Source organism: Neodiprion virginianus, chromosome 6, assembly GCF_021901495.1.
Source record: "Neodiprion virginianus isolate iyNeoVirg1 chromosome 6, iyNeoVirg1.1, whole genome shotgun sequence".
NCBI classification, from domain to species: domain Eukaryota; kingdom Metazoa; phylum Arthropoda; class Insecta; order Hymenoptera; family Diprionidae; genus Neodiprion; species Neodiprion virginianus.
Genome location: NC_060882.1, coordinates 4,132,490 through 4,148,452, shown reverse-complemented (window position 1 = coordinate 4,148,452; position 15,963 = coordinate 4,132,490). Strand labels below are relative to the sequence as shown.

General features: G+C 41.4%; 2 protein-coding genes across 2 annotated transcripts; both read left to right on the top strand.

Annotated features, from left to right (window-relative positions):
- Nucleotides 1-18: 18 nt before the first annotated feature.
- On the top strand, nucleotides 19-1,949 carry LOC124306683 (protein MAK16 homolog A). The gene is made up of 8 exons (XM_046767565.1): nucleotides 19-161; nucleotides 240-286; nucleotides 365-508; nucleotides 584-896; nucleotides 1,002-1,097; nucleotides 1,264-1,401; nucleotides 1,508-1,585; nucleotides 1,712-1,949. Exons 1-8 carry the CDS (start codon nucleotides 147-149, stop codon nucleotides 1,856-1,858), a joined length of 978 nt encoding a protein of 325 aa, XP_046623521.1. The 5' UTR covers nucleotides 19-146; the 3' UTR covers nucleotides 1,859-1,949.
- Nucleotides 1,950-14,094: 12,145 nt separating this feature from the next.
- LOC124308264 (40S ribosomal protein S10) lies at nucleotides 14,095-15,909 on the top strand. The gene is made up of 3 exons (XM_046770849.1): nucleotides 14,095-14,250; nucleotides 14,717-14,861; nucleotides 15,500-15,909. Exons 2-3 carry the CDS (start codon nucleotides 14,718-14,720, stop codon nucleotides 15,836-15,838), a joined length of 483 nt encoding a protein of 160 aa, XP_046626805.1. The 5' UTR covers nucleotides 14,095-14,250; nucleotide 14,717; the 3' UTR covers nucleotides 15,839-15,909.
- Nucleotides 15,910-15,963: the final 54 nt, after the last annotated feature.

Genomic DNA, 15,963 nt, shown 5'->3' with positions numbered 1-15,963 from the left:
AAGCTCTCGGGGCTCTCGGGTAACCTGTAAAACTTTTCTTTCAGAAGTACGCTGGAGCCCACGTGCTGTGTTCGGCATTTGATGTGCCATTTCGCAAGTGTTAAATTTAATTATTATAGATCGTTTGATATTGCAGTTCAGCTAAAATGCAACACGACGACGTGAGTAAAGATACACGGTTAAATCTGTTAGACGATGTTTCTCAAATGGAAACAAAACTAACCTAAAATATGTTTTAGGTTGTCTGGAGTATTATAAACAAATCGTTCTGTTCCTTCAAAGTCAAGTAAGTGGAATCAACGAATACCTAGTTGGAACGAATCAACATTTATCCTTAGTAATTGACGACATTGTTAATTTTCAGCACGAAAAGTCAGAGGTTTTGTAGAAATGAATACAACCTGACTGGGCTTTGTAGCCGTGCATCTTGCCCGCTTGCAAATAGCCAGTACGCGACTGTACGAGAAGAAAATGGGATAATTTATTTGTATATGAGAACAGCGGAGAGGTAAGCATAGTGTTTAAATTTTTCTTAGTAAATATTTTATCGCGATACTAATGGTTGTTTTTATTGCTTTTACAGGGTTGCATTTCCTACCAATATGTGGGAGAAAGTCAAATTGTCCAGAAACTTTGAAAAAGCAATATATCAGATCAACGAAAACCTAATCTATTGGCCTGGATTTATTAAGGCTAAATGTAAGCAGAGGTTTGTCAAAATCACTCAGTATCTTATTAGAATGAGAAAACTGAGGCTGAGGAGGCAAAAGAAGCTTGTACCCCTGCAAAGAAAAATAGAGAGAAGAGAAAGACGTAGAGAAGAAAAAGCTCTCATTGCAGCAAAGTTAGATACAGCAATTGAGAAACAGCTTATGGAGAGATTGAAACAAGGAATGGTAAATGAAATCTTCAAATTATGTGTTTTCTATATTATTTAACTCTGAAATTGTTATTTTCAAATAATAATGGGGCCGTTGCTTTTACTGTTCTTGTCTTTCTAGTATAACGACATCTACAACTTTCCTCAAAAAGTTTTTGAGAAAGCTGTTGAAGAAGTTGAAGTTGAAGGAGAAAGCGAGGCCGAAAGTGAAGAAGAGGTCAGTGTGAACAAGTTGTCCAGTATTTCTCATATTGGGTCAAATGAAAACTTAAAATTCTCAGAAAGTGAAATGTCATACTGCTTAGATTAGAGACTCACAAGACCTGTCACCACTTCATTTCTCATATAGATTTTAATTATTCTTATAATAATCTTATGAACAGGAAAAAGAAGAAGAAATTGAAAAGGAGGTTGAAATGGAATTGGAAGCTGAGGAAAATAATCAAGAATTCGTTGTCGCTGACAGTGATGACGACGATGACGACGATGATGATGACATTGATGTACACGAAGCTTCTCAGGTGAAAATCAATCATAAGTTTGAAAATTGAATTTCATAATAAATCATGTTTTTGATTTTACGTTCATAACACAGTTGTTCAAGTAAGTCAATAAATTATATTCCAGAATGAAGATAGCGATTCTGGACGCAGAGAGGAGGTGCAACTTTCCGACAGTTTTGAATCAGATGCATCAGATATCGAGGTATACATGTTTTTATCTTTTTTCATCCTGGTAAACTAATTTTCGGATTGTCTGACCTACTTGAGTTCATAAAGTCAAAACTGGGTCAATTTGCTGATAGTTATATGATAATTATGCTTATTTTAGGATGGCGTACCTTCCACTAGTAAGAAATTCACCAAAAACACTAAACCATCGAAATCATCAAAACCTGGGAAAAAGAGCAAGAAAAGGCCTAGAGTGGAAATTGAATACGAAGTGGAAAATGAGCCACAACGAAGGGTGCGGGCTTAGGATATTAATTTATTATAATAATATCTTAAGAATCAAGTGAAATTAATTGAAACTACTATATTTTTTAATAAATCAGATCGGCAGTTTCGTATTTCACGTGCCTAATATTTGAAGGAAAAATCCTGTTCATAAGACAAGGTACTGTCGCATCCAAGAATTATTGTACAACAATATTGAATTGCGCTCTATGAAAAGTGAGAACACCTGCTAAATACATACGATTCGTGATGCCGTGGATTATAAAAGTATTTTCTCGTACTACTATTAAAGATAACAGCAGTTTACTTGTAAAATTATGTCGAAAACAATACAAAATTTCTTTAATAAATTGCAAATATTGCAGCCGAATAAGGACACGGTATAAATTAATCGTTGGAAAATGTAGTACGTTGTTTGAAGAACATAAAGACACACTCCTGGGTAAATTTTTGTGACCAGTTTTCGGCAGGCAAGTGGGCACAGGTAGGCCTGGGAGCGTAAGAGGGTTCTGCTCTATCGACTCTACCCAACGAGCTTGCACCGACATTCGTACCAGCCAAAGTAGTGTCGGTATGAAAGCTTGAGATTGAGTTGGTACAAAGTGAGTACGTAAAACTACTTGTCAACTGCAAGAAATGTCGATCAGCTCGATCACCCACGTGAGAAAAAGCGTGACCGCGTCCACCGCCAACTACCCCCAACTACATCCGAGCATTACCAACCACCCCCAACTACCTCCGAGCATCACCAACCACCGTCAACCACCTCCGACCACCTCCAAACAGCACCTACCATCTCCTACCCCCTTCAAACACCTCGTACGATCTCCGTCCGACTCCTACCACCCCCCGCCGCCACCTGCCAACGCCTACGGCCGCCAACCACCTCCTGCAACTTCCTACCAGCTCTGACCACCTCCTACCATTTCCGAACACCTACCTCTCCCTACCACCTCCGACCATCACCGACCACCTTCTACCACCCCCTACCAGCGCCTACCACCTCCTACCATTTCCGACCACTCCAACCACCACCAACCATCTTCGTCCTCCTTATCTACCCCCGTCGCCCTCGTCTTCCACGTTCTCCTCGACCTCCTCCTATCACCGCCAACCACCTCTAAACACCTTCTACGTTGACTACGGAATATAAAGACAGTTGCCTTAGTGGGCTTTAGTGTGACAACCGGAAATCGTCGTGCGCTTGCGCTCCATGCGATTTTCCAATGGTAGAGTCACTGATCTCTATGATCTCTATGGTAGAGTTGAGAACTTATTGCAGAACATCAGAGAGTTACCGATTTCGACATGATGCTGGCTGCATTCACCTTCCAAGTAACACAGTCTTCGCAAAGGTAAGCCCAAGCCAGTACTTAGCCTGTGTGTGCTTCCCGACTTGTCGGTGATACAAGAAATTAATAATGAGAATAAATCTCTTCCAAAATTCGTAGAAAAACAGTACTTCAATTGAAATATAGGTGCCCGAGAGAAGAATGAATACATAGATCATAAATAATAATAGATCATATTTAATAATGATGCAGAGACCAAAAAGTATATGCGGTCCATATACGATATTACTATACCTATATGATCCTTTTACCATTATTGCGTGATGCATACTACAAATTTCATAATTTTCCAGGAGACAAACTAGATTATCTACAATAATACGGCTATAATATGATACAAGAAGAATTATTCATTTTGAAATGGGATTCTATTCGACACGCGCTCGATGTATTCCATAACATTAATATTCATAATTATTCCGAAAACTTTTCATATGCTCTCTCGATCTTGAATTTTCGTAGGCATAGAATCGAAACGCTGTTTTAGCTAGTCGCAAGTGAAGTATCTACGTTGGGTAGAGAAGCAGAATTGTTGCTCGAAAATTCTTCGGATGGAAAAAAATTAAGAGTAACTGCAATACATAACGGATGCGCTAATTTTGATCGAGATAAAATGGATGCTCCGTATATGAGAGAGTATTTAACGTAGTGTAGTGATTTAAAGACCTAATAAGGTGATAGGGAGAGCAGGAACGAAGTTTCTTAAAACTTCAAGTGTATTTTAACACACATTTGTAAAGTACGAGCAAAATTTTTTATCATCCAACTGTCGCAGAACGGCAGCGTTATTACTTGACCCTTTAACCGAAGAATATATCTTTAGTCAACGGCTGACTATCGAAGGGCCTGGCCGCTTGAGTCTGGAATCGGCAGGAAAGATAAAGTGCGTATTTCTTGTATGAAATGTGAAAACTAGAATCATCATACATCACATACATAGCATTGAAGTTCGAAACCAAAGTTTGGATGTTCGGATGTTCAGAAAGTGACGTCACCCAACATTTTTTTTTCTCTTGACGTCATCGATCTAAAATCAGCTAGCCGAATTCCTCAGTCTGGAAACATCCGCGCAGTAGAGAGGACGTACGAGAATCGCGCTCCGCAAATTTCGAGTACCGGGTTCTCTACTTCCGTGGTTCCTCCACTCCGGGTCCCCTTCCTGGTGCAACTCGGGTTCCAGGACAAGCGCTCCGCGGTTCCTGCACTCCATGCCCGCTGCCTGGTGGAGCTCGACTTTCAGGACAAGCGCTCCGGGGTTCCTATTTCATGTTTACAATACATTATTTCAATTCATTTTTCGCGTAAGCCCAAATTCAGTAGCTGTCAGTGCGTTAATAAAATTTCTGCAATTATTTATCATTGTCTCCTAATCTTCTTGGTAAAATGCGTCAATAAAAACAATATAATAATTGTTACACAATATTTTTGATGTGTTCTAATACTGGAAATATTTATTAGTATTCGAAGTGTAACCTGAGGTGGCTAGCGGCAGTCGTTGGAGGTGGTTGGCGGTGGACGAATGTGATCGGAGGTGGACGAGGAGGAGGACGAGGAAGACGAGGAAAACAAGGTGGACGAGGAGGGCGAGGTTTGTGCTCGATGAGTTCAACATTTTCATGATATTTGATGAAGTAGGATCAGGACCAGAAGTAGGAATAGTAGTGGGATCAGTAGCAGGTGTAGAAGTAGGATCAAGAATAGGATCAGGAGTGGGAGTAGAAGTAGAAGTAGGATTAGAAGTGGAATCGGGAGTATGAGTAGGATCGTGGGAAGATGTAAATATAGGAGTAGGAGTAGGAGTAGGATCAGAAATGAATTAATTGTGGCATTATCCCAACGTAATTGTGCGAGAGAAATCGATTATGAGCAGTCCCAATACGCTGCAATCAACGCATCGGAAGTTACAGCCAAAAAACAAAACCTGTGTTTTCGACATTTTTCAGCAGGTACATTTTAATTCGCAATTTCGCTCCTGTTGATCCCACGCTACTCTTGCTGCGTTTTCTGAGTTCCTGAGGGTTCAGTTAGTGAGAAAACGGTCGTACGAATCGAATCTGAGACCAGAAATTTTCGGTCGAAAAATGAAGAAAAAGTAAGGCTAACCCCTTTGCATTTTTGACGAAAATTTTCGCGATTTTGAAAAGTGCTGGAATAAATTAATTGTGGCACTATTCCGACGTAATTTTGCGGGAGAAATCGAATGGGCGCAGTTTCAATACGCTGCGATTAACGCATCGAAAGTTACAGCCAAAAAACAAAACCTGTGATTATATGAATCCTTACGTAATGTTTTTGATGTGTTCTTATACTGAAAATATTTATTGCTATTCCAGGTACAACCCGAGGTGGTTATCGGTGGTTGTTCGAGGTGGTTGGCGATTGTTGGAGGTGGTCGGAGGTGGACGAGGAGGAGGACGAACTGAACTGAGTCTCAAAGCCCTGTTGACATAAAAGCAGCTGATTTGATAGAAATTATAGTTTATAGTTTACACAGCCCATTGCATGGTATTTCATTATAAATACATATGTTTCAATGTATTTAGAAATAATTTATCAAATGTACAGAGGTCATGTGCAAATAATAAATGAATTCGACCGCAGTTTGATGTATTCATTAGAGCTTTAACAATAAATTTAAGCTTTGTTACTTCTTTTATTTTATTATGGATAATCAAAAACATTTCCGACTATTCGTGTTGTGGAAGCATGGGGATTGAACCAAATGTAGCAAAAGATTAGAAACAGTGTATGTAGAGTACGAGTATTTTTCTAATAATGCAAATAGAATAAAATACCACGCCTTGCGAATTAGCTTTCCAGACAGAGATGAATGATGAATTTTAAGGACTCCATTATCGTTGTTGAATACTCTATGCCTCATGGGAAAAGAAAATCTGTAATGATAAAATTGATGCACCGGATCATCGTCGACTTTAAATTTCGAAATGTCCTACCATTTCCGAACACCTCCAACCATCCTATTTACCGATATTACTAGATTAGCTATGATATGAAAAGAGAAGAATTATTCATTTCGAAATGGGATTCTATTCGACGCGCGCTCGATGTATTCCATAACATTAGTATTCATAATTATTCCAACAACTTTTCATTTGCTCTCTCGATCTTGAATTTTCATAGGCATAGAATCGAAACGCTGTTTTAGCTGGTCGCAAGTGAAGTATCTGCGTTGGGTGGAGGAGCAGAATCGTTTTTCGAAAAGTATTCGGATGGAAAAAAATTCAGAGTAACTGTAATACATCACGGATGCGCTCATTTTGAACAAGATGAAATTGATACTTCGTATATGAGACGGTATTTAACGCTGCGTGGTGATTTAAAGACCTTAAAAGGTGATGGGGAGAGAAAGAACGACGCTTCTTAACACTTCGAGTGTATTTTAACACACATTTGAAAGATACGAGCGAAATCTTTCATCATCCAACTGTCGCAGAACGGCAGCGTTATTAGCCGACCCGTTCACTGAAGTATATATCTTCAGTCAACAGCTGACCATCGAAGGGCTTGGCCGCTTGAGTCTGGAATCGGCAGGAGAGACGAAGTGTATATTTCTTGTATGAAACGTGAAAACTAATAGCATTATACACCATGTCATATCATCATACATCATACATCATACATCGTACATCATACATCATCATACATAGTATCAAAGTTCAAAACCATAGTTTGGATGTCGGATGTTCGGAAAGTGACGTCACCAATTCAAAATCAGCTAGCCGAATTCCTCAGTCGGGAAACAACCGCGCAGTAGAGCGGACGTATGAGAGTCGCGCTCCGCAAATTTCGAGTGGCGGGTTCTCAACCTCCCGGATCCCGCGCTTCGGGTCCGCTACGCGGTGAAACTCGACTTCCAGGATAAGCGCTCCGTGGTTCCTGGTTCACGTTTACAATAAATTATTTCAATTCGTTTTCCGCGCAACCCCGAATTCGGTAACTGTCAGTCCGCTAATAAAATTTCTCGACTTCCAGGATAAGCGCTCCGTGGTTCCTGGTTCACGTTTACAATAAATTATTTCAATTCGTTTTTCGCGCAACCCCAAATTCGGTAGCTGTCAGTCCGCTAATAAAATTTCTCGACTTCCAGGATAAGCGCTCCGTGGTTCCTGGTTCACGTTTACAATAAATTATTTCAATTCGTTTTCCGCGCAACCCCAAATTCGGTAGCTGTCAGTCCGCTAATAAAATTTCTCGACTTCCAGGATAAGCGCTCCGTGGTTCCTGGTTCACGTTTACAATAAATTATTTCAATTCGTTTTTCGCGCAACCCCAAATTCGGTAGCTGTCAGTCCGCTAATAAAATTTCTCGACTTCCAGGATAAGCGCTCCGTGGTTCCTGGTTCATGTTTACAATAAATTATTTCAACTCGTTTTTCGCGCAACGCCAAATTCGGTAGCTGTCAGTCCGCTAATAAAATTTCTCGACTTCCAGGATAAGCGCTCCGTGGTTCCTGGTTCACGTTTACAATAAGTTATTTCAATTCGTTTTTCGCGCAACCCCAAATTCGGTAGCTGTCAGTCCGCTAATAAAATTTCTCGACTTCCAGGATAAGCGCTCCGTGGTTCCTGGTTCACGTTTACAATAAATTATTTCAATTCGTTTTTCGCGCAACCCCAAATTCGGTAGCTGTCAGTCCGCTAATAAAATTTCTGGACTTCCAGGATAAGCGCTCCGTGGTTCCTGGTTCACGTTTACAATAAATTATTTCAATTCGTTTTTCGCGCAACCCCAAATTCGGTAGCTGTCAGTCCGCTAATAAAATTTCTCGACTTCGTTTTTCGCGCAACCCCAAATTCGGTAGCTGTCAGTCCGCTAATAAAATTTCTCGACTTCCAGGATAAGCGCTCCGTGGTTCCTGGTTCACGTTTACAATAAATTATTTCAATTCGTTTTTCGCGCAACCCCAAATTCGGTAGCTGTCAGTCCGCTAATAAAATTTCTCGACTTCCAGGATAAGCGCTCCGTGGTTCCTGGTTCACGTTTACAATAAATTATTTCAATTCGTTTTTCGCGCAACCCCAAATTCGGTAGCTGTCAGTCCGCTAATAAAATTTCTGGACTTCCAGGATAAGCGCTCCGTGGTTCATGGTTCACGTTTACAATAAATTATTTCAATTCGTTTTTCGCGCAACCCCAAATTCGGTAGCTGTCAGTCCGCTAATAAAATTTCTCGACTTCCAGGATAAGCGCTCCGTGGTTCCTGGTTCACGTTTACAATAAATTATTTCAATTCGTTTTTCGCGCAACCCCAAATTCGGTAGCTGTCAGTCCGCTAATAAAATTTCTCGACTTCGTTTTTCGCGCAACCCCAAATTCGGTAGCTGTCAGTCCGCTAATAAAATTTCTCGACTTCCAGGATAAGCGCTCCGTGGTTCCTGGTTCATGTTTACAATAAATTATTTCAATTCGTTTTTCGCGCAACCCCAAATTCGGTAGCTCTCAGTACGCTAATAAAATTCCTCGACTTCGAGGATAAGCGCTCCGTGGTTCCTGGTTCATGTTTACAATAAATTATTTCAATTCGTTTTTCGCGCAACCCCAAATTCGGTAGCTGTCAGTACGCTAATAAAATTTCTATAACTTTACAATCTTCTCATAATCTTTCTGGTAGATTATATCGATAAAAAAATTATATTAAACCTTACACATTATTTTTGATTTGTTCGCATGCTGAAAATATTTATTACTATTCAAGGTATAACCTGAGGTGGTTGAAGGTGGTCGGAGGTGGACGAGGATTTGTGCTGGGTGAGTAAAACACTTTTATAATATTTGATGGCAATTGTAATTATATTTCATCTGAAATATTACAAACTTGTCACGTTTACAATAAATTATTTCAATTCATTTTTCGTGCAAGCACATATTCAGTAGCTATGAATAATCTTATACAATTTATTATATTATTAATTATTTAATTAATATTCTTATAATATTTAATCGCAATTGTAATTACATTTCATCTGATATATTACAAACTTGTCACGCTTACAATAAATTATTTCAATTCATTTTTCGTGCAAGCACATATTCAGTAGCTATGAATAATCTTATAAAATTTATTATATTATTAATTAATTGATTAATTACATTAATCCTTACACATTATTTTTGATGTGTTCCTATACTAAAAGTATTCATTACTATTCCAGGTATTACCCGAGGTGGTCGGAGGTGGACGAGGAGGAGGACCAGGTGGACGAGGAGGAGGCGGGGTGGGTCACGGGAGAGGACCTCTCCTCTCCTCAGAGGAGAGGAGGGGGAGGGGTGGGTCGTGGGAGAGGACCTCTCCTCTCCTCAGAGGAGAGGAGGGGGAGGGGCAGGGAAGGGGGAGAGGCGGGCGGGGAGGGGGAAGGGAAGGGAAGGGATGGGAAGGGGTGAGGTGGGGAGTGGGAGGGGGAGGGGCGAGGGGGAGGGGGAGGGGCGAGGGGGAGGGGGGAGGGGGGGAGGGGGAGGGGGAGGGGGGAGGGGGGAGGGGGCGGGGGGGAGGGCGGGAGGGCGGGAGGGCGGGAGGGCGGGCGGGCGTGTAGGGGGGCGGTACTGCTCTATTAACTCTGACAGGCTCGCATCGACATCCGTCCTCCACTCTCTCCCTCCCGCCCGCCCGCCCACCCTCCCTCCCTCCCGCCCGCCCGCCCGCCCGCCCTCCCGCCCTCCCGCCCTCCCGCCCTCCCGACAACCCCTCCCTCACCCCATCCCCCGCCCCTTCCCATCCCTTCCCTTTCCCCTCCCCACCCGCCACTCCCCCTTCCCTGCCCCTCCCCCTCCACTCCTCTGAGGAGAGGAGAGGTCCTCTCCCACGACCCACCCCTCCCCCTCCTCTCCTCTGAGGAGAGGAGAGGTCCTCTCCCACGACCCACCCCGCCTCCTCCTCGTCCACCTGGTCCTCCTCCTCGTCCACCTGGTCCTCCTCCTCGTCCAGTCCTCGTCCAGCTCGTCCTCCTCCTCGTCCACCTCCGACCACCTCGGGTAATACCTGGAATAGTAATGAATATTTTTAGTATAGGAACACATCAAAAATATTGTGTAAGGATTAATGTAATTAATCAATTAATTAATAATGTAATAAATTGTATAAGATTATTCATAGCTACTGAATATGTGCTTGCACGAAAAATGAATTGAAATAATTTATTGTAAACGTGACAAGTTTGTAATATTTCAGATGAAATATAATTACAATTGCCATCAAATATTATAAGAATATTAATTAATTAATTAATAATATAATAAATTGTATAAGATTATTCATAGCTACTGAATATGTGCTTGCACGAAAAATGAATTGAAATAATTTATTGTAAAAGTGACAAGTTTGTAATATTTCAGATGAAATATAATTACAATTGCCATCAAATATTATAAAAGTGTTTTACTCACCCAGCACAAATCCTCGTCCTCCTCGTCCTCCTCCTCGTCCAGCTCCGACCATCTTCAACCACCTCAGGTTATACCTTGAATAGTAATAAATATTTTCAGTATAAGAACAAATCAAAAATAATGTGTAAGGTTTGATATAATTTTTTTATCGATATAATCTACCAGAAAGATTATGAGAAGATTATAAAGTTATAGAAATTTTATTAGCGTACTGACAGCTACCGAATTTGGGGTTGCGCGAAAAACGAATTGAAATAATTTATTGTAAACGTGAACCAGGAACCACGGAGCGCTTATCCTGGAAGTCGAGAAATTTTATTAGCGAACTGACAGCTACCGAATTTGGGGTTGCGCGAAAAACGAATTGAAATAATTTATTGTAAACGTGAACCAGGAACCACGGAGCGCTTATCCTGGAAGTCGAGAAATTTTATTAGCGGACTGACAGGTACCGAATTTGGGGTTGCGCGAAAAACGAATTGAAATAATTTATTGTAAACATGAACCAGGAACCACGGAGCGCTTATCCTGGAAGTCGAGAAATTTTATTAGCGGACTGACAGCTACCGAATTTGGGGTTGCGCGAAAAACGAATTGAAATAATTTATTGTAAACGTGAACCAGGAACCACGGAGCGCTTATCCTGGAAGTCGAGAAATTTTATTAGCGGACTGACAGCTACCGAATTTGGGGTTGCGCGAAAAACGAATTGAAATAATTTATTGTAAACGTGAACCAGGAACCACGGATCGCTTATCCTGGAAGTCGAGAAATTTTATTAGCGGACTGACAGCTACCGAATTCGGGGTTGCGCGAAAAACGAATTGAAATAATTTATTGTAAACGTGAACCAGGAACCACGGAGCGCTTATCCTGGAAGTCCAGAAATTTTATTAGCGGACTGACAGCTACCGAATTTGGGGTTGCGCGAAAAACGAATTGAAATAATTTATTGTAAACATGAACCAGGAACCACGGAGCGCTTATCCTGGAAGTCGAGAAATTTTATTAGCGGACTGACAGCTACCGAATTTGGGGTTGCGCGAAAAACGAATTGAAATAATTTATTGTAAACGTGAACCAGGAACCACGGAGCGCTTATCCTGGAAGTCGAGAAATTTTATTAGCGGACTGACAGCTACCGAATTTGGGGTTGCGCGAAAAACGAATTGAAATAATTTATTGTAAACGTGAACCAGGAACCACGGAGCGCTTATCCTGGAAGTCCAGAAATTTTATTAGCGGACTGACAGCTACCGAATTTGGGGTTGCGCGAAAAACGAATTGAAATAATTTATTGTAAACGTGAACCAGGAACCACGGAGCGCTTATCCTGGAAGTCGAGAAATTTTATTAGCGGACTGACAGCTACCGAATTTGGGGTTGCGCGAAAAACGAATTGAAATAATTTATTGTAAACGTGAACCAGGAACCACGGAGCGCTTATCCTGGAAGTCGAGAAATTTTATTAGCGGACTGACAGCTACCGAATTTGGGGTTGCGCGAAAAACGAATTGAAATAATTTATTGTAAACGTGAACCAGGAACCACGGAGCGCTTATCCTGGAAGTCGAGAAATTTTATTAGCGGACTGACAGCTACCGAATTTGGGGTTGCGCGAAAAACGAGTTGAAATAATTTATTGTAAACATGAACCAGGAACCACGGAGCGCTTATCCTGGAAGTCGAGAAATTTTATTAACGGACTGACAGCTACCGAATTTGGGGTTGCGCGAAAAACGAATTGAAATAATTTATTGTAAACATGAACCAGGAACCACGGAGCGCTTATCCTGGAAGTCGAGAAATTTTATTAGCGGACTGACAGCTACCGAATTTGGGGTTGCGCGAAAAACGAATTGAAATAATTTATTGTAAACATGAACCAGGAACCACGGAGCGCTTATCCTGGAAGTCGAGAAATTTTATTAGCGGACTGACAGCTACCGAATTTGGGGTTGCGCGAAAAACGAATTGAAATAATTTATTGCAAACGCGAACCAGGAACCACGGAGCGCTTATCCTGGAAGTCGAGAAATTTTATTAGCGGACTGACAGCTACCGAATTTGGGGTTGCGCGAAAAACGAATTGAAATAATTTATTGTAAACGTGAACCAGGAACCACGGAGCGCTTATCCTGGAAGTCGAGAAATTTTATTAGCGGACTGACAGCTACCGAATTTGGGGTTGCGCGAAAAACGAGTTGAAATAATTTATTGTAAACATGAACCAGGAACCACGGAGCGCTTATCCTGGAAGTCGAGAAATTTTATTAACGGACTGACAGCTACCGAATTTGGGGTTGCGCGAAAAACGAATTGAAATAATTTATTGTAAACATGAACCAGGAACCACGGAGCGCTTATCCTGGAAGTCGAGAAATTTTATTAGCGGACTGACAGCTACCGAATTTGGGGTTGCGCGAAAAACGAATTGAAATAATTTATTGTAAACATGAACCAGGAACCACGGAGCGCTTATCCTGGAAGTCGAGAAATTTTATTAGCGGACTGACAGCTACCGAATTTGGGGTTGCGCGAAAAACGAATTGAAATAATTTATTGTAAACGTGAACCAGGAACCACGGAGCGCTTATCCTGGAAGTCGAGAAATTTTATTAGCGGACTGACAGCTACCGAATTTGGGGTTGCGCGAAAAACGAAGTCGAGAAATTTTATTAGTGGACTGACAGCTACCGAATTTGGGGTTGCGCGAAAAACGAATTGAAATAATTTATTGTAAACAAGAACCAGGAACCACGGAGCGCTTATCCTGGAAGTCGAGTTTCACCGAGCGAGGGAGGGAGGTTGAGAACCCGGTACTCGAAATACGTAGCGGACCCGAAGCACGGGATCCGGGAGGTTGAGAACCCGGTACTCGAAATTTGCGGAGCGCGCCTCTCATACGTCCGCTCTACTGCGCGGTTGTTTCCAGACTGAGGAATTCGGCTAGCTGATTTTGAATTGGTGACGTCACTTTCTGAACATCCGACATCCAAACTATGGTTTCGAATTTTGATACTGTGTATGATGATGTATGATGTACGATGTATGATGTATGATGTATGATGTACGATGTATGATGTATGATGTATGATGATATGATATGATGTATAATGATTTTAGCTCTCACATTTCATACAAGAAATACACACTTTATCTCTCCTGCCGAATCCAGACTCAAGCGGCCAGGCCCTTCGATGGTCAGCCGTTGATTGAAGATATATCCTTCAGTTAACGGGTCGGCTAATAACGCTGCCGTTCTGCGACAGTTGGATGATGAAAAAAGTAGTAATAACAGTTATTATAGGCAGAGTCAATGCATTGCATCACGAATATAGCCTTTTCATTACCCATCATCAACGCCATCATTGTGTGGCATATTTGAATTACGCGCGGCTAGATATTATTCTACACGATCTAATGACGTTACTACGGCTATGACCATAGGCGAGCCAGTGGCGAACCCGCGGACCATGGAGACTAGACAGAGAGAAGGTTTCTCTTTGGACTAGAGCCGCGGACGTAACACTTTCGATATCACAGCGCTGCATGTGGCAGAAATCCGAACTCTCGATATAGCGAGCGATGATTCACGGTAAAGAACGCGCCAATAGTGGCCTTCTTTTTCCGGTGACAAGTCCGACACGAAGCACCGAAGTACGTCTGATTTTCTAACAAATCCACAGATATCTCGTGCATCCGCAATATTTAACGTGCAATCATAGTCTTAATATATTATTAGTTTACTCACAAGCCATAAAAATCTCGTAGTCGTAATTTCACGCAGTCAGATGCGATATAATTTACGTGAATTTAGTGTTGTGAGCTGTGTTGAAGAATGTCCATGTCGGATGTATCTTGTATTCGCCACGCAATTGTCGCGTGGATATTCAAATTTAATTCATCCAATTGAATCTCATATGGCTCGAGAAAAATGTGTTATCTTGTTATTTTCACAGGAAAAATTTCAAACTTGACGCATATAATCATCAAGCGAATTCTTGTTTTAAACCCAATTGATCGTGACATGTTGCAACTTGGCTTAACCTAACCCAATACAACCTAACCTAGAGCTGCAATAAACTATGATATTGAAATAAATACTCTTTTCGATGATTTACAGAATGCTGATGCCCAAGAAAAATCGTGTCGCCATTTACGAGTACCTCTTCAAGGAGGGAGTAATGGTGGCTAAAAAGGATTATCACGCACCCAAGCATCCCGAACTTGAGACCATACCCAATTTGCAGGTTATCAAAGCTATGCAGGTAATGGAAGTAAACGTCACGAAATTTCGCTGGCCCCTTGTCAATTATTCTGCTGGCGGACAGTGTTAATCCACACAACCAATTGGCAGATTCACTGTGTAGTGCGAATACAAACGTAAAGATGAAATAAGTTGACTATTTGAAGACATGAGAAGTAGCGTGATTTATTAAAAGTGTATTATCATTAAATGGTATATCAGTTGAGTCATATTTTTTGGTTGGAATACCTGTAAGAGTGAGAATTCCCGAAACCAGGTAGCATACATACTCTCAGAGTGTACCTGCTCTGAAAAACAAAACATTTGATTTTGTTAGTTCCATTGTATACAGAAATATCATTGTAAAGCTGTGCATCATTAACTTGCTCTATAACAGACCACGTACACTGGCATGCATTTGTGTTTTCAAGTCTCTTGCTAATTTGCTGAAAATTACTCATATTTTTTAAACTATGGTAAAAAAAAATTAGGAAATTGCAACATTTAGCATATGTAAAGTGTGTCATGTAGCGACATGGGAAGACGCAGAGACGTGTGAAAAAATGCTCTATATTATTATGACTTCATACAAAATAACTTTTTTAGAATACCAATGCTTATGTCGTTATACCATTATGTATCGTATGATTATGATTTCAGTCCTTGAAGTCACGAGGTTTCGTCAACGAGCAGTTTGCTTGGAGACACTTCTACTGGTACCTGACGAACGAGGGCATCGAATACCTGCGAGCTTATCTCCATCTCCCTCCAGAAATTGTTCCTGCGACATTGAAGAGGCAAGTCAGACCTGAAACCGCAAGGCCTAGGCCTGCTGCTGGCCCTAGGAGCGAAGGTTCGCGTCCAGCCGAAGACCGCGCCGGTTATCGCCGAGGTCCTGGCGGACCGCCAGCACCTGGTGATAAAAAGGCGGATGTCGGCGCTGGCACTGGTGATCTCGAATTCCGGGGAGGATTTGGGCGCGGAAAAGCTCCACAATAAATAAGCTTCGTTTATTACATAAAATGCTACAAAACCTGTATAACCGTGAATAAAGTATTACTCGGTGCATACCCATTTCTTTAGTGTTCCCTGTGTTTATTCAAAACAGTCGTACCAGTGGCTAT

Excerpts from the sequence above, each read along its gene's own strand:
- LOC124308264 (XM_046770849.1), top strand. The coding sequence starts at position 14,718 with ATGCTGATGCCCAAGAAAAATCGTGTCGCCATTTACGAGTACCTCTTC. Across the intron at positions 14,862-15,499 it reads AGGTTATCAAAGCTATGCAG|TCCTTGAAGTCACGAGGTTT; the intron begins GTAATGGAAGTA and ends TTATGATTTCAG.
- LOC124306683 (XM_046767565.1), top strand. Across the intron at positions 897-1,001 it reads AGAGATTGAAACAAGGAATG|TATAACGACATCTACAACTT; the intron begins GTAAATGAAATC and ends TTGTCTTTCTAG. Across the intron at positions 1,098-1,263 it reads AGGCCGAAAGTGAAGAAGAG|GAAAAAGAAGAAGAAATTGA; the intron begins GTCAGTGTGAAC and ends TCTTATGAACAG.